The sequence below is a fragment of the Pseudorca crassidens genome, chromosome 5 (assembly GCF_039906515.1).
Source record: "Pseudorca crassidens isolate mPseCra1 chromosome 5, mPseCra1.hap1, whole genome shotgun sequence".
NCBI lineage: Eukaryota > Metazoa > Chordata > Mammalia > Artiodactyla > Delphinidae > Pseudorca > Pseudorca crassidens.
Genome location: NC_090300.1, coordinates 65,636,665 through 65,661,367, shown reverse-complemented (window position 1 = coordinate 65,661,367; position 24,703 = coordinate 65,636,665). Strand labels below are relative to the sequence as shown.

Sequence of the window (24,703 nt, the reverse complement as noted above, 5' to 3'; positions counted from 1 at the left end):
TGTGGGCCTTCTTCTTACCTGTCTAACGTGACCTCTGAAGTTAGAGGGTCTTGGTTAGCAGATCTTGGAGAGCAATGAGCACAGACTTTGGGATCAGACAAATCAAGATTGACTCACAGCCATAATACTTACTAGCTGCGTGACCTTGGACTAGTTGGAGCATGTTTCCTCATCTACAAAAAGGAACTAGTTATAGCTACTTAGTGGGACCCTTGGGAGAATTAGAAATGGTATATGTAAACCGACTAGCACAGTGCGTGATACATGCAACGGCCTTTATTGCATGGAGTTATTATTATTGTTAATGTTATTGACTTGGTCTCATAAGCTTTTTTTTTTTTTTTAACTGGAGTATAATTGCTTTACAATGTTGTGTTAGTTTCTGCTGTACAGTGAAGTGAATCAACTATATGTATACCTATATCCCCTCCCTCTTGGACCTCCCTCCCACCCCACACCCCCATCCCATCCCATCTAGGTCGTCACAGAACACTGAACTGAGCTTCCTGGTCTCGTAGCCTTTGTCCTTCTCATGATACTTTTCTCCTTAAGGTAGAAATGCCCCTGAGAAGTTGGTGGTTTCCTTTCAGTACCAAATGGAAACAAGCATAGTCCTTCACCAGAAGAACACTCAGGGCAGAATAAACGCTCTGTTCCTGCACAACTGAAGTTAATCTAAAAAGGTGTCAGGGATTTTTTGAAAGTCACTTTGGCAAAATGGCAGAGGATAGGCATAAGAATTTATGCTTTAGTCTAGGGCTTGATCCCACCCAACCCACTGCCCCTGTGAATAATTGCCTACAGAAAGGCGTCAGGAACCTCCAGTGTCTGTGTGGGGCACACAGTGGCCACTGCTGCCGGGCCGCAGGCAGAACAAGTGTCTTGGCACCTTTCGATGTCTTTCTTTGCTCCTTTCCTCTGTCTCCTGGAACGATGCCTTCAGGCTGGGCTCTGTTTGACCAAGCTCCACCCAAGTGCCGAATCCCAGCCGTTCTGGAAATCCTCTGTGCCTCCAGAGGGTGGACAGGAAATGAGTGTCCAGTAGAGCTGGAAGGACCAGCAGGGCTCCCTGCCCCCGACACCTTCGGGAAGGAGCAAGGTGAGCCGCTCTCAGTCCACGGCCCCAGGTGTTGCAACAGCTGCTTTGCCTGAGTCTCACCAACGAAACTCACCTTATTCATTCCACTGCCAGCACCGAAACCCGGAGCAGGCACCCTTAGCTATGCCCCAAGAGAAAGCAAAAAGGCTCATAGAAAGTAAAAGTTCCCCCCAGCCTTAGCCCTTCTGGGGAATTTATGCATTTTAAAAGAGAAGTTGTTTAAGCCAGAGCAGTGGCCACAAATCCAAAGATTACAGGGGCTAAGCATAGAACTTAAGGAGTGAAGTAGTGAAAAAGTAAAAATGTCTTTTTCCTTGAAACGGGCAGCTCTTATTTTTTATTTTGACACCTTTGAGGAAGACTTTATTTCCCCATTAAATCTGCATAAGAAAAATGTTAGAGTAAGTGTGAGGTGACAAGCGGCAGCCCCAGTAGTGACGGGACAAGAGGGAGGGGTTGGGAGTACCCGTCTCCCTACCAGCCACTCCTCAGCTCCAGCTGGCGGGGTTGGTGGTGGGGCTGGCATCTAGCCCTGGGGACTGTCACTGTCCTTTATGGTAGGTGTTCATTCTGGACGGTGGTGTGTCCTGCATGGCCACTGCCCTACTGTGCCCGTTAAATATTTACACATCACCTCTATCGGGTAGTAATAAGAGACCAGTGTTTGTCAACCCTTCTTGTTCAAGAGAAGGTAGAAATCCCAATCTTTTTCTGAAAGCACATGACTTTTTAGTGTTGGCAACACATCTTTTAGACATTTGAACACTCCATTGGTCAAACAAAACGAAACACAGCTGTAGGCCCGCTTTGGCCTGTGGATCCCGGCACTGTGCCTTCTGCCCTAATGGGGGAACTATGTGAAATGCATTTAGGCAGGAAAGATGTCTAGAACCTTCCACAAGAGAAGTGGGCTCAACAATTCAGTCAACCACTTTTCCCATGTTGCTACCTTCTACACCAGTGCTTCTCAACAGCAACAGTATTAACACTTGGGTTTAAACAGATAAGTCTTTGCGGCAGGGCCTGTCCTGAGCCTTGTGGGATGTTGAGCAGCATCCCTGGCTCCTGCCTACTGGATGCCAGTAGCAACACCCAACCTCAGCTGTGACAACCCAAAATGTCTCCAGATGTTGCTACATGTCCCCTGAGGGGCAAAATCACCCTCGGTTGAGAACCAGTGCTCTAGAGAAAAAAGAGAGCCTTAGAAAATAGGAATGCATGTTATAACATAATAGATGTTATAAAGACAACCAAGTTGTAGAATGATAACTGGATGCTGATTAGCAAGACTGATTTGTCAGCCAATTTACCAATAAGAATTAACTGAGCACCTACTTTGTCGCCAACACTGAGCTAGACATAACAGGAGAAATAAAAGAAATATAGGCTATAGTTTTAGGTTTCAAATCATGTACAATAATTTGTCATTTTTAATATTGAAATACTGCCAATGGCAGAAACGTAAAGAAAAACTTGCCTCCTAAACTGTCACTTGATGTTGTTGTCAGTCAAGACTTCACTTATCCATATTATTACTGTGTGACCATGGACAAGTCACTAGCTCTCTCTCTGAGCCTTAGTTTCCTACACTCTAAGATGGGACCAACTAGGACCTATTTTGTTGGGCCACTGTGAGGGTGAACTGGGCTGGTGTATGTGAAAGTGCTGAGCACGGCGTCTGGAGAGGGGGGTTTCCTGTCTCGTTTCTCTCAGTTTCATTTTTTAAAGAACCAAAAACGTTTCCATGTCAATGTCTCATTTGATTAAGGTGACAGTGCTGAAAGCTGTTCAGACCCTTCAGAGGCAAGATAAATATATCTCCTTTCCCCCTGCTCCCCACAACTTCCTTGTTTTAAAGGATATTTTGTTTTAAAAACATCTTTCAGTAACTGTGTAGAGTTTATGTTTCTATTCTCAACACTATCCCTTTCTCATCCACCTGGTTGGAAGGGCAGTGCAAGCCTCCAGCGCCGGCTCTGGGACCTGGGAGAAATCAGTCACCAGGAGAGAGGAGCACCAGGGCAAGGCAGTGAGTTGGAGTCGATGAGGTCTGGAAGTCGAATAGTGCCCACCCACCTGGTGTTTCTCCAGAGCCTTTCAGGGGCATTCGGAGCCCTCTTAGCTTATAGACTCCTGAGGACTGTTATCAGTGTTCAAATGTTAACACACTCAGAGTGCGCTGTTTAGAACTTGCCAAGTGTGCGGCACCATTTCCTGCCCTGTTTTCCCTTGTGGGGTTCCCTCTGCCTGGAATGCCCCTCCCACCCCTCATTCATCCTTTGAGATGAATTATCAATTCATCTTCACTCTGTGAAGTCTCCCCACCCCAATCCCCACGTCCATCCCAGGTAAAACTGGGACACTTTCTTCTCTTGGTTTCCTGACCCTCCATATATTCCCTGACCTCCATAAATGCACTTACCACACATTTTGCCATCTTGAAGGCAAGTCTTGACTTATTCACGTTCCTCTCTCTAGTGCCCAGCCCTGACTTTATACATAGTATACCTTTAGCAAATGAATCCATAAAGGAGTGAATCTAAATTTCACAGAGAACTCTGGGGCAAGTTGCCAAGAAGTAGACCAGCAGCTCTAAAGAAATAGCCTCTTTGGCCTCTTTTTGTGACATTGAGAGCTGAGGTTTCTTTTCTTTCTTTCTTTTTTAACTTTTTATTTTATATTGGAGTATAGTTGATTAACAATGTTGTGTTAGTTTCAGGTGTACAGCAAAGAGATTCAGTTATACATATACCTGTGTCTATTCTTTTTCAAATTCTTTTCCCATCTAGGTTGTTACATAACATTGAGCAGAAATCCCTGTGCTGTACAGTAGGTCCTTGTTTGTGATCCTTTTTTTTTTTTTTTTTTGCGGTATGCGGACCTCTCACTGTTGTGGCCTCTCCCATTGCGGGGCACAGGCTCCGGACGCGCAGGCTCAGCAGCCATGGCTCACGGGCCCAGCCACTCCGCGGCACGTGGGATCTTCCCGGACCAGGGCACGAACCCGTGTCCCCTGCATCGGCAGGCGGACTCTCAACCACTGCGCCACCTGGGAAGTCCTGTGATCCATTTTTAATATAGTAGTGTGTGTATGTTAATCCCAATCTCCCTAACTATCCTTCCCACCCCTCAACACACTTAGAGTTCATTCTCTAAGTCTGTGAGTCTGTTTCCAGAGCAGAGGTTTCTTGATGAAGTCGACAACATTGAACAAAAAAAGGCCTGTTTGCTGTCCACATCCTGAACATCTGTGACTGTGAAACTCCCACGATACATTTTGCAGAAGTTGAGGAGAGGACCCTGGGCCTCACCGTCTTTGGCAAGCTGCATTTCTGGGCAGGCTTGACTGGCTGGCTTGCTCTGGACCCTGTCCTTTGCTAAGGAGAGTGTTTAAGTTCCTTGAATTAAGACCTTTTGAGGAGATATTGCAGAGTTCTCTTTAGACACTGGGGGTGAGGAGCCACATTGTCAGCAGCCATTGGTTCAGTAGTGAGATGGTACTTCTGCAAATGGTCCCTTCACATGGACATGCTATAAGTGGTAAAGTACCATATTCAGCTCTTAGGAGTCCTTGGCCCCCTTTTGTCACTCTCCAACCTCAACCCCAAATGAGAAAAACATCTGGCAGAGAATAACCCCGTGGGTGTCAAAGGAGAACGCACTATAAATTGCAGAATATAAATTGCAGAATGTGTGGCATGTAATTTCCCTTGGGCTTTGGGTTAAATCTGACACCTGCTTGAAGTTCTCAACCTCCCTACCACTGCCCTCCTCTGTATCCACCCCATTCCCGTCCCTGAGAGCTAAAGTTTCAGCCTGGTTCTTTAATCCATAGGGCTAGCTAAGCTTAGCTCACTGGCTTGCTCTCTCTTTCTTTTTGTTTGTGGTGGATCTGAGCTCTAGGATATAGATTAAAAATTATCATTTGAGGGCTTCCCTGGTGGCGCAGTGGTTGAGAGTCTGCCTGCCGATGCAGGGGACACGGGTTCGTGCCCCGGTCCGGGAGGATCCCACATGCCGCAGAGCGGCTGGGCCCGTGAGCCATGGCCGCCGGGCCTGCGTGTCCGGAGCCTGTGCTCCGCAACGGGAGAGGCCACAGCAGTGAGAGGCCCGCGTACCGCAAAAAAAAAAAAAATTACCATTTGATCTCAGTGAGAGAGGTTTACTGGGAAGGGGAAATCTTTTTATTACTGTTGTTAACAACACTAGTTAAAATTTGAGCAAAGACTTTGTGATACGTTTTTTACATGATTCCTTCATTTAATACTCACATCAACCTAAGAGGTAAGTCCTGTTACTATTGTCCCCATTCTGCTACTGAATAGGAAAAAAAATTAAATGTTTGCAATGTTCACCAAGATTCAACAACTTAACCTAGGTTACATGGGAACAGAGACATATTTTTAAAATAGTGTTTAAAAATTCTTAGCAACAGTTTATTCTCCCAAAGAGGAGGTTAACCACTCTCTTTATAACATTTCATAACCAACTGATTTGCTCAGCAACTTTGTTCTTTATGGATGGTGTAGCCCAGGAGTCAACAAGCTATGCCCCCCCAACCCCCGACCAAATCCAGCCGCCACCAAAAAAATGTACAGTCTATAAGCTAAGAATGGCTTTTACATTTTTTAATGGTTGGGAAAAAAAAAAAAGAATATTCTGTGACACAGGAACTCATATAACTTCAAATTTCAGTGCCCATAAATGAAGTTCTTTGGGAATATGGTTGCACTTATTTGCATATGTGTCATCTGTGGCTGCTTTTGTGTTAGAATGGTGGAGTTGAGTGGTTGCTAGGGAGATCCACAAAGCCTAAAATATTTACCATATGGCCCTTTACAGCAAAAAACTTGCCAACCCCTCATATAGAATAAACTTCAGCTCTGTTACCATTCAAATGGGGCCAAATTCTGAATTTCTGAGTCTAAAAAAAGATGCTTTGCTCTAGTTTAAATAAAAGACAACTTTATTTTCTTTAACACAACTCCACAGAAAAAGTGGGTACCATGGTCTAAATAAGACTCATTTGATATCAGCAGCATACATTATGTAAAACTTGGAATCTCAAGGAAACTAAACATTCCACTGACCTCTTGTTTACAAAAGTTCACCTAACAAATGCTCTTCCTTTACCATGAAGATAGACAGCAGTTCAGTCCCAGTCAACGTCTGGCTAATTTTCACTCAGTCAAAACAGAAGGAAACCTGGATACAGGCTCCGGACTCAGTCCTGTTACATTATGACATAAACTTGCAGTGAGTATGATCACCGCCATCTGCTTTGGAAGGCCTTACCTTGGGCATTAGCCCTATAATTATAGCACCAGTTCTGGTAGAGTAGGAACAGCCCTTCCTGTCAGGGCATACAGCTGGGAGGGCCCATGCTTGCTTTAATGCTTTACCTCCCCTCTTGGAATTCTTAATAATTTTTGATCTTGCATTTTTATTTTGAACTAGGTCCACAAACTATGTAGCTGGTCTTGCCTCCTATAGATGATTATATATAGGCAAATATATTCCAGGGAATGTAAAAGAAAGTTCTTGCACGACAAATTTTTTCTCTATAACCACACATCCCATGAAGGAAAGTGTAGAGCAAGATCCCATAGACAAGGTCTTGCTTTGCCTCACCTACAAACAATGTGAATCAGAGGTAGAGGCCTACCTCCTCTGAGCTCTTTGTTCTCAGCTGTAAAATGGGCTGAGAACATTTATTCTGCCTCAAAGGGGTTGTGAGGACCAAAGAAGGCAGAAAAATGCACTTAGTAAACTGTAAAACGATTAAAGAAATACAAAGTACCCATTCCTTACAGCGAGGATAGCTCTAGGAGATGCCACAGGAGAGGGAAGACTTCAGGAGGTATCCCATGGAGCTCAGCGCTGGCCCCATCACAGTTCTCCTGCTGCTCTTTAATCAATCTCTTGTTGCAGCCCAAGCAATTTCCAAAAACAAAGCCCTCATATCACTGCCCTGCTTAAAACCCTTCAATGGATTCTGTCAGCCCTTAGGATGGGGCAGGGATTTTATAACAGTGACTGTGGGCCCTGACATACAGGTCTCTCTTATGCTAAAAGGGATCCCAAGTAAAGAATATTCTGGGAATTCCCTGGCAGTCCAGTGGTTAGGACTCTGCACTTTCACTTCTAAGGGCCTGGGTTACTGGTCGGGGAACTAAGATCCCACAAGCCACAAGGCGTGGCAAAAAAAAAAAAAAAAAAAGAATAACCCGAATAAACTGTATGTAAAAGCAACCCAAGGGCCTGGGTCACAGTTGTTTTTCTCTAAAACAAATGGATGGTCCAAGCACATCATCCAACTTGCCTTTGAGACCCAAGACTGAGCACCTTGAATGAAGCATCTGGGTCTTATTCTTCCCCCAGGACCTAGAGCAATGCCTGGTCTGGAGTGGATATAAGAGAAGTTAAAGGCTAGCCAGGTGGCTTGGGGTCATATCTTCACCTGCCAACTATTAGGACTGTGACCTTGGGCAAGTCACTGAGCGTCCATTTCTTCTCCTTGTGCTTGTGGGGATTAAATAAGGTGAGGCACAGAGGTGCCTGCCACACAAGGTAAGAAGTGCCTGGCACGAGGTGAGAAGCCAGTGTGTGGAGCTGCTTCAAGGAACTGTAGGATCTAGAGTTCAGTGCATCGATAGCAGTCGCCTCACTGGAACAGTTTGTATTTCTGGAACCCTTATTGTGTAAGCAAGCATCATTTCATCTGCAAACAATATATAAATAGACTAGAATGTGGTCAAGATTATTATTGCTAAGTTCCTTTAATGACTACTAAAAGTAATTCAATTTCAGATTCTGATTTTGGTTGCTCTACTAACGTTTTTGGCAACTCACTTGCAGACAGTTTTCTAATGAATGTTTAAAAGCAATAACACCGTAAATCACCTACTTTAAAAAATAAAAACTCCTTTTCCAGCTTAACTTTCATATCTCAATCCAATTCATTTTAATGTTCCATACCCTGATTCTCTCAGGAAGTTATAGGGCTGTTTTGTAGGGTTTTTAGTGTTGTTTTTTTTTCCAAAAGTACAGTCTCTGGATAAAATGTGGAGCACTGCTTTATAATTCTGAACACAACAACCTGGGGTCTTCTTCTAGACAACAGCCAGTAATCTCAGGGTTAACCTTTTCTTTCCAGAATCCTTCATGGCCCCATGTAACCATTTTGGAGACATGAACCCATTAATCTATTTAAAGTAATTGATACCCTATCCAGGAAAATCCACACACAATTTTGCATACACTGTTTTTCCCAGGGAGGGTTATGGACCCCATCAAATCCACCCACGGTAGCCTTAAGGATGAGTGGTCTCAGCTTGAATCCTTACCCTAAGATATTAATTACTAATAAGGGCTTAATGTATGCCCCCCCCAACCCATCCACCTTCCAGATGTATTTGCATTATAACAGGGGGAAACTTGGCCCAGCTGAAGGGACTCAAATAGTACCAGTGGAATTTGAATTTCAGGCTCTAGCAACAAGTATGCAATAGAGAAATTTTCAGCCAGGGGCAAGCCATTACTTATTATCTATTTATTGTATGATGTATTTACTTCTTTGGAAAATTTCAAACACAGTTGTGGCTCCATACCAACGAACCCAAACCCCTATATCAATGGTTTAATAGCTGGAATCCTGCCTAAACAGTCTGTAAACTAGGATCATAAACATAAAAACAGAGATTACCCAAAAGTTGACACACTGCTGTTTTACAGGATGAAAACTCGTATTATATCAGTGAGGTGGAAGCCTATTTGACCGTCTCAAATCCAGGTAAGTAGTTGGAGAAGCCTGTTCTACCAGCGATGATGCTATGTTTCTGGTTAGCCCAGTTTTCACCTGGCTAATATGTGATGCTGCCTTTGAGAAACAGACTGAGAGAGCAGCCAGCAATGTAACTTTGAGGGAACTTACTATTGATACACCTCTGTGTGCTTCAGTCTGCTTGTCTGCTCAGGCAGCAAGTTGGCTACATTGTGTCAAATCAGCAACAATAGAGTTGAGTGACTTTTGGACAGATTTGCCGTTAATGGTGAGGTTTATTTTACACTCTGGGAATCATGCATTCATTCTACGAAAGTGTAGCTAGTGCCTGCTAGGTTCCAAGTCCTATAGTATGTACTCGGTATCCCTAATTATCTAAACATATAGTCCCTGCCCTCATGGAGCTTACATTATAGAAGTGGGGAGAGGACCGTAAACAGATGCATTAAATTATAATATACAGTTAAATAGTGCTAAATTCTATGAGCAAAAAAAGCAGGATGAGGATGGAGAGGACTGGAAGGTGTAGTAGGGAAGCCCTCTGAGGAGAAAGCCCTCTCTGAAGAGGTGAGATTTGAGCAGGGAGCTGTCCCCATTTGGGGACATCTGGGTCTGGGGAAGCTCTTTCCAGGCGGCAGGAACTGCAGGTGCCCAGGCTCTAAGGAGTGAGCTTGCTGGGGCACTCAAGGACCAGCAGGAACCAGTGTGTCCAAGAGAGCAAGCAAAGCAGCCAATGAGGTCTGAGGGGCAGCCAGGCCAGAGCACAGAGAGCCTGTGGGTAAGACGGGGTGAGGACTTTGGATTTTATTCTAAAGTGTGAAAAGATGCCATTGGAGGGCTTGGCATAGGGAAATGATATATCAAATTTATATTTTATAAAGGTTCACTTTGGTTGCTATATGAAAAATTACCCAAAGTAGAGCAAGTTGAAAGAACTCCTACAACGTTCACTTCTAGGAAAGTAATGCTCCCAGTCAAGTTGAGGGAGTTTCTCAGAGGCCTCCGATGTTTCTCCCGAAAGCCTAGACTTCGATAACACACTGTTAGTGAGCACCTCCTCTGTGCCAGGTCGTGTACTAAGAGTTTTCATGTCTCTTTTCTCCTCTTCAAAATTCTTTGGACTGGCTTAAACTTATTCTTTTATTAATTAAGGAACTTATACTAAAGAAACTTGCCGAGAAATGAAAATGTGAAGATATATCTATTTTAAATATTAGCAATATTACATTGGTATTGCTCAAAAAGTTGTTGTCAATGATTATTGGTTAAATGTAAGTAAGATGTCACAGCTGACCTTTTCATATACATTATCTCAAACGAGTCTCCTCATATCGACTGGGGAATAAATATTGTGCATGCTAACATAAAGCAGCTAATGTTATCACTGGATAATGACCAAATTTTAGCTACTAATAGGGTAGTAACGTCTCAAGGGGCAGGAGAAGGGAAAGTCAGACCAGAAGCTAATTGAGAGGCTGAGGGAGGGGAAAAAACAACTCTAGGTCCGCATGCTCAAGGCTCAGGAGTGGCAGCAGGAACTGTCATACTCATAGTAATGATAATTTTCATGTCAATGGTGGCAGTGGTGGTGGTGTGAGTACAGTAGTTAGTTGTAGTTCAGAGGTAGTGACCATGGTGACATTAGCACGAGCAGTGGTAGTAGACTACCCCAGGATATAACACAAGATACAGCAGTGTACATGGATAATTCAGTACATCATGTAGGACGTTTGAATGTATAAATGCAGGAGTCTGCAGTGAATACAACAGTAACAGGCAGGAGACACAACAGCACAGTAGTTAAGGTAACAAGCTCTAGAATCAGACGGCTTGAGTCCAAATACCACTTACTAGATGTATGTTCTTAGACGAATGTTTTCAACTCCGTCTTCTCATCTGTAAAATGGTGACAGTAGTACCTATCTCAAAAAATTTTTGTGGGAATTAAACAGGAAAATGCACGTCAAGTACTTGCACAGCACCTGAAACACAGTGAGCTGACCCTCTGTGTGAGATGTTATGTCAGATGCAAGTGAACACACCCGCAGCAGCAGGAGAGGAGGGAACTTTCGGACTCCCTCACTAACAGCCCGTGGATGAATTCACTGAGGTCCATAGTCTGGTCCTCAGCCCCGGAAGCCGTCAGCGGCTGTTTCTTCAAGGAACCTGATGTTAAACCAAGGTCATAAAACTGATGTATAAAATCAGAATGCCAGTTTGTTCATTCATCTTGCTACTGTTTCTTATTATAACTGCAAGGGGACCAAGACAGTTGGGTACTCTGCCAATGAACTTTCTCCCATTCGGGAAACCAAACTATATTCAGAAGGGTGCCTGGTAGAGGTGGAATTAGAGCAAATGGAGTTATTAAATTTTTTTAACATCTTTATTGGAGTATAATTGCTTTACAATGGTGTAACTATTTTAAATGTTTAACCCCATGGGCCTTGAAGCACTCACCTCCTTGAAACGCGTGAGCCTCTCACGAGACAGGGCCAGTCCTTGAGCAGGTCCTTCTCTCCCAGCAGCACTCAGATGGATGCAGATGGGCCTCTCCCTTCTCTATGCTTCCATGAATGATGCGACAACCCCTCCCAATGATGGGCTTGGTCCTTCCTTTTGCTATATGAATGCATTCAGTGTGGTGACATGCAAATACTCTGCTTGGTAACTTTGCATGTCTCTGCTCTGATGCATTATGAGAGCGTGTGATTTTTGTCTCAGAGAACAATCTTACTTCTTTTATTTCTGAAGTTTTCGTGGACACTTTTTTGTGTGCAGGCACTGACAATAGCCCCCATTGACTCTGCCCCCAGTGACTTAAAATAACTGAATAAAAGATTCCGAAGAGTTTTTATTTCAATGTTATCATATTCTAATTTATGTGAGATTGCCCCCATATATGGTGAACAGAGCATCAGGAAAAAGTCCCCAGACAGCACCAGGGTGATGTTTCATGAGGCGAAGGTGTCAGAACTGTGGAGAACCACATCTAAGGAAGGCCATTTAACTGCACATGGGCCATCCAGCAACAGCTGGGGCTCAATGGATACTTGCCAGGGTTCTTACATGTCGGTATTTCACCTTTGTGTTTTCAGAGAAAGTTTACCAAGGAATGAAAAGTGCAATGGTGATGTTCGAGACTGTGGCGGGGCATTCCTTCAAGTGTGTGAGCGAACAGAGCATCCAGCTCTCCACCCACCTTCAGCTGAAAACAATGAATATCCAACTTCAAGCCTTTGATTTTGAAGGCAACTACTTTGGAAATGGTAAGTTAAGGGATCATCATGTCACAAACCTAAACTTCTGAGACCCAGGAGTAGTTTCAAGTTGTTTTCTGGTTGAAGCTTTCAAAGGGACAAGAATCACATGAACTTCCTAGAAGAGTATGATTCCGCTAAGCTCTCAGGGTCAAGTTTCTCCGGCCAACCCTCCCTCCCACCGTTGTATGAGTCAATACCAGCCACAAAATCAGACACTTAAACCCACTCATGTCCACTGCCCTCCCACAGCAGAATACATTCTTCTTGTCTGGCCAAGATACACATTCTGACTCATTTAAACACACACACACACAGTCAATCAATCAAAGAGTGAGAAAACGCCATCAGTAACCTCCCCTGGACAAGCTGTTGAATACTGGTAAACCCAGGTGTCTTTGGAGAACACCTTAAAATCCTGAGTATTAGTGATATGTCTAAAAGTCAAGATTTCAGAATAGATTCTTTCCCACTTATGGAGGGAAAAGAGAAAGTTGTGATCATTCTAGACAGAAATACACTCTGTTGAATCCCCTCTTCTCAAATCCAAGCTGTTCTACCCAACTAGTGCTTCCTCATAATTAGTCTTAGTTTCCATGCAACTTCTACTTTGGGTTTTTCCCACCACAGAGGGAAGCAGGTTCTAACAAGAAGGCCAGGGGCAGCCCAGGGTGACTTTCCAAAAAAGCCCTTTTCTCCCCACCAGGAAAACAGTATTACAAGGGTTTCTACATTAGGGCAAGAATTGAACTTCAGTTTCTAAAACATCTCTCTCATAATAAGTCAATGACCTTATGAGTACTTCTCAGCTATCAAAAATAGATTTAGCTAGAGGTGTAGCTGTAAGTTAACCTTCTATAACATGAGTCTGATTTCTACTTGAATTCCACTGTAAAGCTGAAAATGTGTCTGGCAGAAAACTTCTGATATACCTGGTGGAAGGCATTCAGCAAAGGCAGTATGAAGTGTCACTTGCCTTGGATCTCCTGACATCTGTAGGTTTGGTCTGAGTCCTACAATCTCTATCTTAATTTTGGACCTTTACCAGAGTCCTAAGATTAAATATTAAAATTTGCTAGTAGGTATTTCCCCCACTCTGTCATCTTGTCTCAAAATATCCAATTTGAGAAACTCTTTTAAAAATTTATTATGAAGGCTTGAAAAACCTCTGTATTTAATCATGTGGTCTTAAAAATAAGGCACACACTTTCTCTTCCTCCCCCTCAGAACCTGTGTATAGAAGGAAGTAAGCAGGTCTGGGAAACCTCTCGGTGACAGAGATGAGAAATAAAAACCTTTTAGCAGCACACCTGGCCGCTATTAAGCAGTGCTCACGAGGAGATGTAGAAAGCTATCTTTTCATTTTTTCCTCTCCCTCCTTCACCCTCTCATATACATAGTCACAAAACCCTATCCGTTCTACCTCCAAAATATTTCTCTTGTTCATTCCACTGTCCCCGCTTCAGCTCAGCTCCTTATTCCCAGTCTTTGCACCTCAAATTTCACTAAAGGTGCTCAGATGTGAAGTTGTATGTCATCCTGTAAATAATGTTTTCTACCAGAGAGTAAGAGAAGAGAGAAAAAGGAGCAAGTTGAAAAATAGAAGTTACCATACAATATGGCATTATAAAAGGCATAAGTACAAAAGGCCGTGGGAGCACAGAGGAAGGCATGAGGAGCACAGCGTTGCAGGAAGGGGGTCAGAGAAGTCCTGACAGATGGGTGACCCTTCAACAGGGGCTCGGAGAACCGGAGAGGAATCCAGCAAGTGTAACGCTCGGCCTTGTCAAAGAGAACAGTCATCCCAAACAGTAGGCCCCTGACCCCCTTTCTAAACCCCTTCTCTCTAAAATCTCGGAGCCTGCAAAGGCTCTCTCCAGTACCAGGAGCCCAGGGTGTCCAGCAGTCCCTTCAAGAAGCACAGAGTTTAAATAGAAAACTTTGGCCAGGTGATATGGTCCAGGTCTGTGTCTCCAACCTTGGGAAACCAGGCTCCCGTGCTTACCCTGGCTTGAGAGTCAAGACACAATTCTGATCCTGACCCTCTGGACCTAACCAGTGTTCCTCAAAGTTGGATCTGCCTCCCAGCCGTATCACAATCACCTGGGTCCCACCTCCGACCCGCTGAATCAAAACTGCTTGGGTGCGGGGCCCGGGGATCTGCAGTTAAGACACCCCTTAAGTGATCACGGGCACTACAAGTCAGTCCACTGCAGTGACCCCTTCCCTTCTCATCTTCACCTGTCCATATGTCTGAGGCAGCAGGGACAGTTCCTGCAGATCCATCTCTCTCTCAGTTGCCTTCTCTGTGAAGCTGAGGCGGGCAGGGGCAGTATCACTTCCCAGCATTGTGGCCAGCCTGTAACACCTGTTACTCTGACTTCAATTACAGCGGACGAATGCTTCAGTGACAGAAACAGGAAAGAAATCCCTGTGGCCATGGGCCTGAGTATCGCAGGATTGCTTGGCGTTTTGCTAACAGCATGCCTGGTGACCGGAAAGAGGCCCAGGAGAGGATATGAACGCATGTAAAACCCCACCTTCCTCAAAGTGTGCAAGGTTAAGGCCTTGGGAATGCTGGCTGTATATTTAGCCTGAAGCGAAGGGATCAACTTTTCTAGTTGCCAACCCCACCCTCCAAATCCGATTAGGAAATTAGCATTCTACCAAAGGCCATCAGGCTAGCTACAAGACAGCTCCCACCCCACTTCTTCCTGGGTCATATGGGCTTGAGTTCCACCATCCACACGTGATAATACAGGCCTGGCGTGAGAATTAGGGACAAGAGGCAGGGATGTGAGCAGGATCCTGTGAGAAGGAAAAAGCAAACACCCAGAGGGAAGATTGTGTGAAAGACATTTTCAAACTGCATTGATTTTTCGTATACATTTTTAAGAGTCTCAATATCTAGTTTTTTAAAAAAACTTTTTTACTTTTAAAATCCTATCCATTTTAAAATAAATTCTAAAGTGATTTTAAACTCCTGGATTTTGCCCAACTCCTGATTTACTTAAATGATAGTCTTGATAGACTATCTTTTTTTTTTTTAGGTTGACTGAAGGTCTTTTTATTTTTTTTAATAAATTTATTTATTTTATTTTTGGCTGCATTGGGTCTGTTGCTGCATGTGGGCTTTCTCTAGTGGCGACGAGCAGGGGCTACTCTTCCTTGCAGTGCACAGGCTTCTCATTGCGGTGGCTTCTCTTGTTGTGGAGCACGGGCTCTAGGTGTGCGGGCTCAGTAGTTGTGGGATGCGGACTCTAGAGCGCAGGCTCAGTAGTTGTAGCTGGCGGGTTGTAGAGTGCAGACTCAGTAGTTGTGGCACACAGGCCCAGCTGTTCCGCAGCATGTGGGATCTTCCCGGACCAGGGCTCAACCCCACGTCCCCTGCAATGGCAGGGGGGCTCTCAACCACTGCGCCATCAGGGAAGCCCTGGAGGTCTTTTTAGACTATCATTTTTAAAAGGACGTATTCTACACTGTTATAATGTATTATTAGTAAAAAAAAAAAAAAAAACTAGAAAACTTCCCAACATTCCATTTTTTAATGTAAAGATCTTAGCAAACAAAAGAGGCTTCATACAAGTTAGTTCTCCAGTCCTTCACCTTAATTTGTTGTCTGCCTTCTTAATACCTTTTTTCTGCTCTGTCTCTATTTTTCTTTGATTTTAGTATATCCTTGTAGATTTGTTAAGTTGGGCCATCGTGGGGGGCGGAGGTAGGCAAAGCATCTAAACAGTCATAAATGGCAAAGAGAAGAGGTAAATCTACCCAGATTATTATCCACTTTCCTTTTTTAGCAAACATTTACCAAAAACAAAACAAAACAAAACAAAAAACAAAAAAAACCGTAAACCAGAAAATTCCTGATTGGGAGTGATTGGTGTCTGGAGGAAAAGTTCTATTAAAATATGGTTTAGAATGTTATTCATGGTTTTCTACTACGTTGACTGTTTAAATAGCAGAACTGGGGTTGGTCTTTCAGAGAAAGGGGAGAGTAATGGACCTCTGGATGTTTTTAACTGTTTTTACTAACAGACACTGTTCTTGTGTTTCTGTATTTTCCAGAGGTGTTATTCATTATTTTTAAGAGGAAGTTTATGAAAGTTGGCAACCACTCTATAACCACTGCTTATCTAGGACGTGTACTGCTTTCCTTTGAGGTATTTTAGCTCTCTCCACTTTCTCAGAAGTGAGGGGGTGGGGAGAGCACACAGCAGCTTCCAGAGAGCTTCAAGAGCCCTTGAAGATGGCAGGAGGGTGAGGACGTTCCTGTTCCTCCTTACCCCAGGAGGTGTTGATGCAAATCTGGGATATGAGGACCCAGTGTTCCCAAAAGTGACTCGGGTTGAGCAGCAAGGGCATGGCCTTGGAGAGATGCCATCTGTCTTCATCTCCTTCCTCCAGTGGGTGTCAGCCAGTACCCACACTAGACTCCCATTTCCAGTTCCACCTCAAGTGTGCTTGTTAGGTTCTATACCACAGAGCACGGGTTGTTTATTCACCGTGCCACTAACCACCCTGTAGAATGACTAAAGGGAGGTCCTAGTTTAGAAATTTCTCCCACAGCAGAGGAAAACGAAGTCGAATTAAAATCAAGAAGAGAGGGATAAGGCAGTTCGCTTGAGTTTGATTTTCCTTTCTACCATCTTCAATGAGTTCTGTGGAGTGACGGCTGCTGCTTAGACTCCTGTGATCTACCCCTCCCCACACACGCCAATTATCTTTAAAATTGCTTTGAATTAACATTCTAGTAACCGAAAAGAACACAGGTTTCCTTGGAATGATTAGTAAATAAATGCCTGGATGCATTATTGCCTTACAGTTCTGCCCACTGTTGCAGTGATGTCCCAGGAGGGTCCTAGAGGGGAAAGTGCTGGGGTTGGGACTGTGGTAGACTGGGCATCTGGAAGTGGCCTCCTCCGTGTCCTGGGGTTCCCTCCCCCGCCCCCCGCCAGCCCCGCGCCGTGCTGCCTCCAAGTCGTCTCTTAGGGCTGAAAGGCTTACTGCAGAGCACTGCTTGTCCCTTTCTGAGGTAGGGGCAGGAGGCTGCTGTGTAGGACTCCGGGAAGTCTCACAAGGGGCCTCTGATCCTCTCTGGCGGCACTGGCCCCTGACCTTTGGCTCTCCTGCTGCTTGCCCTTCCAGCTGGTTTCAACTCGGTTTCTCCCTTCTGCTGACGGTAGAACGCCTGAATTTACCCCTCTCTCTGCAACCTACCTAGAGACAGTAGAAGCCTTCACTAATGCCCACATGGAGATAACCTATCCATTGTTCATTTTGGGGTACAGTTGACCCTTGAATGATGCTGGGGGTCAGGGCACCCACCCTCCCACGGTTGAAAATCTGTGTGTATAACAGAGTTGGCCCTCCGTTTAGGTGGTTCCCTCTGTACCTGCGTTCCTCAGCCACCTGCGGATAAAGTAGTACTGTAGTATTTAATGTTGAAAAATATCTGCCTATAAATAGACCCGTGCAGTTCAAACTGGTGTCCTTCAAGGGTCAACTGTATTTCCTTCTCAAGAATATTGTTTTACAAACTGAAAGCACACAGAGGACACAGTTTGGTATCCTTGTTCCATAAGCATTTCTCCATGCTGCTAGAGGTACAAAGTGTCATTACTATGGCTGCTATCCTGAATATGCTATCAACATTACACAATAATTTACTTAACTATTCTGTTATTATTGGGAATTTTTATTGTTTCTAGGTTCTCACAACGATAACGTGAATAAAGAATTACGTATGAATTACATACAAAACAGACATTGATTAACAAATTTGTATCAATGTGTGCCCGAATTTTGGGTTTGCTTCATAAACTGTTTAAAATGGTTATAATTTATACTTCACTACTAATTCTTAATTTTTAAGAAACAAATGGGAACAAAAACACATAGGTTGTGAAAAAAATTTTAAGCACTACAGAAATATATGAAATGAAAAATTGGAGTTAAAATAGTGACTAGAGGGGCTTCCCTGGTGGCGCAGTGGTTGAGAGTCCGCCTGCCGATGCAGGGGACGCGGGTTCGTGTCCCGGTCCGGGAAGATCCCACATGCCGCGGAGCGGCTGGGCCCGTGAGCCATGGCAGCTGAGCCTGCGCGTCTGGAGCCTGTGCTCCGCAACGGGAGAGGCCACAACAGTGAGAGGCCCGTGTACCGCAAAAAAAAAAAAATAATAATAATAATGACTAGAATTTTCCTCACAGAATTTTTCTCCCACATTGTCTAATAGATTGAGGGGAGAAACATTTTTTTTTGAATCAGTAGCAGTCAAAAAGACATAACCTAATGCAATAAACATTTTAAACTGATGAACAGCAAAGATACAAGACTGAGAGGAAGAATGGAGAGGCGCAGCTGAGTGGGCTCCTAACCCTCCCCAGTACACCTACCCCAAGGAGCCATACTGTGAAAAAAAAAAACATTCTGTGAATCCTGACTACTCTTCCTAAAACTGGAGAGAAAGAGAGCAGCCACTTGGGACTTCCCTGGCGGTCCATGATTAAAACTCTACGCTCCCAATGCAGGGAGCCCAGGTTCGATCCCTGGTTGGGGAACTAGGATCCCGCATTTCTTCAAGCTAGGTAGGAGTAGTGAAAATGGCTACTGCGGAGACAAGGCAGAATAAACACAGACTGCTGGAAATGAACTGGGGAGCCAGCCCCAGACCAGAGGACACCCCAGTCTGTAGCTAGTTCCCAAGGTATAGAAAAGAAAATAGAATCCAATTAGTTAGCTCAAGAGGAAACGAGCAAGATGAAAACAAACTACAAGACTACAGTGCAAAATTACTGCAGGAAAAAATAATATAAGATTAAACTAAATTATAGATTCAGAGTTTTCACTTTGCAAGATGAAAAAAGTTCTGGAGATGGATAGTGGTGATGGTTGCACAAAAATGTGAATGTACTTAATGTCACTGAAGTGTACTCTTTAAAACAATTAAAATGGTAAATTTTATGTTGTGTATATTTTACCACAATTTTTAAAAATTAAAGGAGGGAGGGTTAGAAAGGAATATAGTTGATAAAATACAAAGAAAACCTAACTCAAGGAACAGAGAGAAATACCTGTCAATTGTTTTTTGACAATTAATAAGAACGTGAATTCCATATAACCAGAGCTCATAGAGGAGAAGTTATAATGAAAGAGTGAGGTAAATAGGACATTTCACTCCTAAGAAAACAAGTTGAGCATCAAAGCAACACACTTCCGTAATAAATGGAAATAGTGAAAGGCAGAACAGATAGAGCTGAAAACTGAATTATCTTCATAGAGAAAAAGACTGAGTTAACCAGTTAATAAAAATTAAGATTATAATATTATAGGTAAGCTGCTAGGTATGAAAGCTATTCAGATCATCTAAAATAAGGATAACTGGTGCCTCTGAAGTACAGAGTTAAAAAATAAAAAGAAGATATATTTGATGATTTAAGAGGTTTTCCTTAAAATAAATAATTGAAGTTGCAGATTGAAAGTGCACAGTGTATCTATCCCAGGGTGGAAGGGAAAAAAAAAACCTGACACAGAAAGCTTAACATTAAGATATATCCAAAGTAAGCCAAAGCTAAAGAATTCTTTAGACATACAAACTCCCCCTTCCCCTAAAAAAAGCAAATCACCTATAAAGGGGGAAGGTTAAAATTGGCCTCAGATTTCTTTACAATAACATTTAAAGCCAGAAAACAATAGACCAATGTCTACAAAATCCTAAGGGAAAGTGTGGCCCCAAAATATAATCTGAGTAAAAAGGTAATAGACCGATATCCTCAAACATGAAATAATTCAAGGGATACAGCACAAATGAGCTCTTCTTAAAGATACAGCTTGACAATGAAATTTGATCAGAGAGAAGCCACATTACAAGCAAGGATATCAGCAAACATCTTTCAGGAATAGAGAAAGCTCAGTTTTGTTTTGTTTTTTAAGGCATTTTATCTATTTGAAGAGTAAACTATAAAAAGCATTAAACAATTATGGATCTGAGATTTTATCATTCCTTCTCATATATAAAATGATATATGTGCATGCTTATTCATCACAGATTTGTAATATCAAAAGATTAAAAACAAACCAAGGGTCCATCAATCTGGGACAGATACATTCCACAACAGAATACTATACAGTTATAAGAAAAGAATGAGAACATACATGTTTGTGTATGTATAAGGAAAGTTATCCAAAATATATTGTTAAAAAACGTGTAATGCATAATAGTGAAGAAAATGGGAAATAAAGTATATTTTCACTTTTGCTTATATCTGAAACATTGGAAATATATAAGAAATTAAGTAGTTGTCTAATATTGGCAGGGGGAACTAAGAAGATGGCACAAGGGTAGAAATGAAACTTCTCAATGTACAGCATTTCATATTATTTTGACTTTAAATAGTGAATGTGTTCTAAATTTGAAACGAATTTTTAGAAATTATAGGCATTACAATTATCAAATAGAATTGAAATATTGTAAACCTGAACAATGTTTCTAAAAATATGTATAGCTGTTCAGAATTTGAGTTGGGAAGACTAGAAATAGAAGGGAATCTGTTAGTGTTAATCTTTCAAAACAGAATCAATAGATAATGTCTAACTGGAAACAGAGTTTCGAAAACACGTCTCTAATTTATTTTATAACCTCTTAATGCATTTCATAATCATTTATTTTCTACTTGTGTATTTTTGTGTCTTCTTTGAACCTTAAAGAGATCTTTTATGCAACAATATTTCCCACGGCAAAGACATGTTTATTTGAAGTGCAGTAATTCTTCTAGTTTTGTTTTAGTTTTTTTCTTCTGTGAAATTCAAGTAACATTAAAATGAACAATTTTGGTTAAAATAGCATTTGTATGATTCCATTTTGATAAAACCACTTCTATTTATTTTTCTACCCATCTATTCTTACAGTTGTAAAGAAAGACGCCTGAAAGAATGTTTGTCCATGTTTTACCAATGATAATTTCTGGGTAGGTGGTTTTCAGGAGATTTATAATGAGCATATATCATTTTTAAAAATACAATGATTTTTCTTTAAGCATACACATGAGCACACACACACTCATGCACACATATATGTACAGAGGAAACAAATGCCTCAAAGATTTATGGTGATTAATTCAAGTGGAAGAAACATGGTGATTGGATAACTATTTTCTTTGTTTACTTTTCTGCATTTTGAAGATGTTTAAACAATGTAATATTAAATAGTATAAAACTATATAGAAAGTAAAAGTTGCCTCTATTCCCATCCCAGTCTTCCCCCAGCTTCTTGTGTATTTTTTTTCTCTAGGCACCCATGCAGTGCTTCACAGATCTTAGGTAACTTCCCTGTCAGCACATGGAAATCTACCACATTCCTTTTGATGGCTACATCATAGTCTATTGTATGAATATACAACTGTAAATTTTTGATGGCTATTTAGATTGTCAATTTTCCTCTCATAAAAGGAGATTATTATTACATATTTTTGTGTACTTTATGAATATATCTTCAGTATAAATTCCTAGTGGTGGAATTGCTGGATTGCTAGGTATGTGTTTTACATTTCGTTTTGACAATTCTGTATTTTTTTTCCAAATTATTTTAACTTCTTAGATTATGTTCTTTCCTATCTAAGAAATATATATAAATATTTACATGTAATATTTAATATAACAAAATTATATGTAATTTAAACAAATATGTAAATAACAAAATTATCATATACCCTAAAAGGATTCATGAAAAGCAACATTTCCCTGTCCCTCCTCTAAGAGACAAAGCACTTTAACTAGTTTTAACAATTTCTTATGGTAACTATCTCCATAATTCTCTAAAAAATAATAAAAAGCTTATCCTACTGTTTCTTAATTTATCAGCTTTAAACCTCTTGCTATGGAAGATAAGGATTTAATACTTCTTACACCATCCTTTTTATGGTTATATCACTGTCTTTTTTGTTAAATCAATAAGGTATGCATCATTATAATGTAAATATTGTCCACTGCCAAATCAAATAGTGTACCACAAGCACAGTTCCTGTCTTGTATAGATTTAGTTTTTTTCCCAGGAGTCTCTAATTACCATTCCCTCTTCCCTGGCCCCTCCTGATTCTTTTTACTTGGACCTCAGGTGAGAATTGGATTAATGGTGATTCTTGGTTCAGGACATAATTTCAATATTGGTTCATGGAAGACCTCAAGGGCATATCCTCTCATCTGTTCTTGAATAAGATATAGATATAGTTCTCCATTTATTTGTACTCAATTAAGGTCCCTTTTATTCCCAGGGCCTTGCATCTTTCTCCAGTCAAGACTGATTACATTTTAAATGAACTGAATAAATAATCTCTAACAGAATAAAGAAAAAAGAATTTTGACAAATTTGCAAACTTTCACTTTTAAGTTCTCGTAAATAATTAGGTCTATTTTCTAATATTTTTGGCTAACTAAAAGCAATAAAACAGAACTGTAAGTGTGACAAAAATGAATGTTTTAAAAAGTGGAGAAACATCCCATGTTTTCAAGAGATAAGGTTTACAGTGACACAGTCTGTTTTACGTAAGCACATCCCACTTTACAGAGAGCAACACCTGGAAGAAAACAGGACTAACAATTATTAAATATTAATTTCTGAGAAGAGAAAGTTATTTTATTTCATCCTCCAACAATTTTATATATTATTTGCTTCCTTTATAAATGAGTAAATTGCAGGGTTAAATAACCCTCCCAGGTTCACACAGTTAGTGGTAGAAGCAAAAGTCAAGCACAGGTCTGACTCCAAAGCTCATATTCTCCCCACTCTAGCCTGCTTTCTGGTCTGTCCGCACTAAACCTTAGTGGCTGTATTTGTTTTTTCTCTTAGTGGACGAATGTTCATCTGACTACACAATTGTGCTTCCCATGATTGGGGCCATCGTGCTTGGTCTCTTCGCAGTGGGTTTGATTGTCTATGCAATCCGCTTAAGGCGTGAATCTTCTGGATACCAGAGAATCTAACTGGTGCCCCGAGGGAAAAGAAAAAGGTGGAGTTTAGAGAATTCTTTCATTGTTTCCAGGATGTTGAAGACTTCCCTTGGAGTGTGGGTCCTTCCAACCTTGTAAACCACTATCTTTCACAAAAACCAAATTTCTGACGTAAGTTCAAGCAGTACATCAATTTCAAAATATTTTTTGTTCATTTTATGAAAGATCTAGTGAGCTGTTTAAGAATATTTTCTAGTGTCCTTGAAAATATTTTAACCAAAGTCAACATTTGAGATACATTAAATTAACATAATGTATGTAAAGTGGTATATGCTCCACATTATACACCGAAGCATCAATAGTAATGAACGTTACCTGTGTTCACGTTGGGGATTTTATTTTATCCTTGATCTTTTCCACTTTTAAAAATGCTTCTGCTTTGCCTGTAAAATGTATTTTCAGTGCTTTTACTATCCATGTTTTGTAAGATGTATGTCAATTGACCTACCTCCTTTTCCACTTTAAATGTTCTCTAAAAATCGTCAAAAAGAGCAACATATCATAGGTTGTCTAGATATTTGATGTGACACCAAGAGGAATAGATCAGCTTATATTTTTATCTTGATGACTCCTCCAGAATCACTAAAACTAAGAATTAGGTGGCTACAGACAACAGAATTAAATAATAAGCAAGAAACGATAATAATGGCCTTTCACTATTGAACAGGTATGTGTCAGACACTAGGCTAAGCAGTTTATATACATCTCATTTAATTTGCACAACTTACATGTGAGCAAACTCAGACTTAAAGAAATTAATCACTTAAATGTCACCCAGCTAACAAGTGGCAGAGCCTGAATTTGACTTCCTGTTGGTCTGGTACCAAGGTCTCTGGTCTTTTCACTACATCAAATTGCCTACAAGAACAACGACAGTAAGCGCTGCCTGAAGCCTCATACTGGCATATGCTCCCTTTTACAGAGGAAATTATTTTGTCCAGAATCACGAGAGATTATGGTACATGAAAGGAGGGCTTAATGGGAAATAAAATAGCCTATCTTTAATGAAGTTCTCTACTCCCTCGAAGAAAACTGAGAGGCTCTGTAAAACATTCGTTTCTCATTTTCAAGGGATTGTTAAGCTGCGAGTCTAAGGATAAAGGAATGGAGTAAATTTCTCAAGGCATTTTTTATTTCTTTGAAAGAGAAATTTAACCGCTAACCAACTTTTCTTTCTCGAATGTAGATCCCCCTCTTGTGGTAACTTGCTTCTTCTGCAGTTTTATGGCCACGTTTTCACTCTAGTTCACGTTTTTCTATAGAGCAGCCAAGAATTTTATTCCTCCTTGTTTTCACTACCAAAGAAATGTTAACAGAAAAGATCACACACCCCTAGCATTCGTTAGTAAAGGAATGATTCGAGTCACCCTGGAGAACATATTCACTTTCCTGACTTGTTCTCTTATGGCTCAGTAGGGTTGGCAAGGACCTGCCTTTAGTCTTAATAGAATATTGAATTGTATTAAAAGTTTTTGTAATAAAAACTTACCTTGGAGATTTATGTCATTCGTTCCTTATAATTCGGTTTTTGTGCTATTAAAAATTTTGTTTTACAA

General features: G+C 41.4%; 1 protein-coding gene across 2 annotated transcripts in view; it reads left to right on the top strand.

Annotated features, from left to right (window-relative positions):
• The window catches only part of LAMP3 (lysosomal associated membrane protein 3), a 35,184-nt gene extending 10,481 nt beyond the window's left edge, over positions 1-24,703 (top strand). The window contains exons 5-7 of one of the 2 annotated variants that reach the window (XM_067738172.1): positions 8,834-8,891; positions 11,981-12,151; positions 22,987-24,703. In XM_067738172.1, coding sequence (XP_067594273.1) covers positions 8,834-8,891; positions 11,981-12,151; positions 22,987-23,120 — 363 coding nt within the window. In that variant the 3' untranslated portion in view covers positions 23,121-24,703. Of the gene's footprint in view, positions 1-8,833; positions 8,892-11,980; positions 12,152-14,534; positions 15,107-22,986 lie in introns of those variants that run through there. The other variant, XM_067738171.1, reaches the window with a different exon arrangement.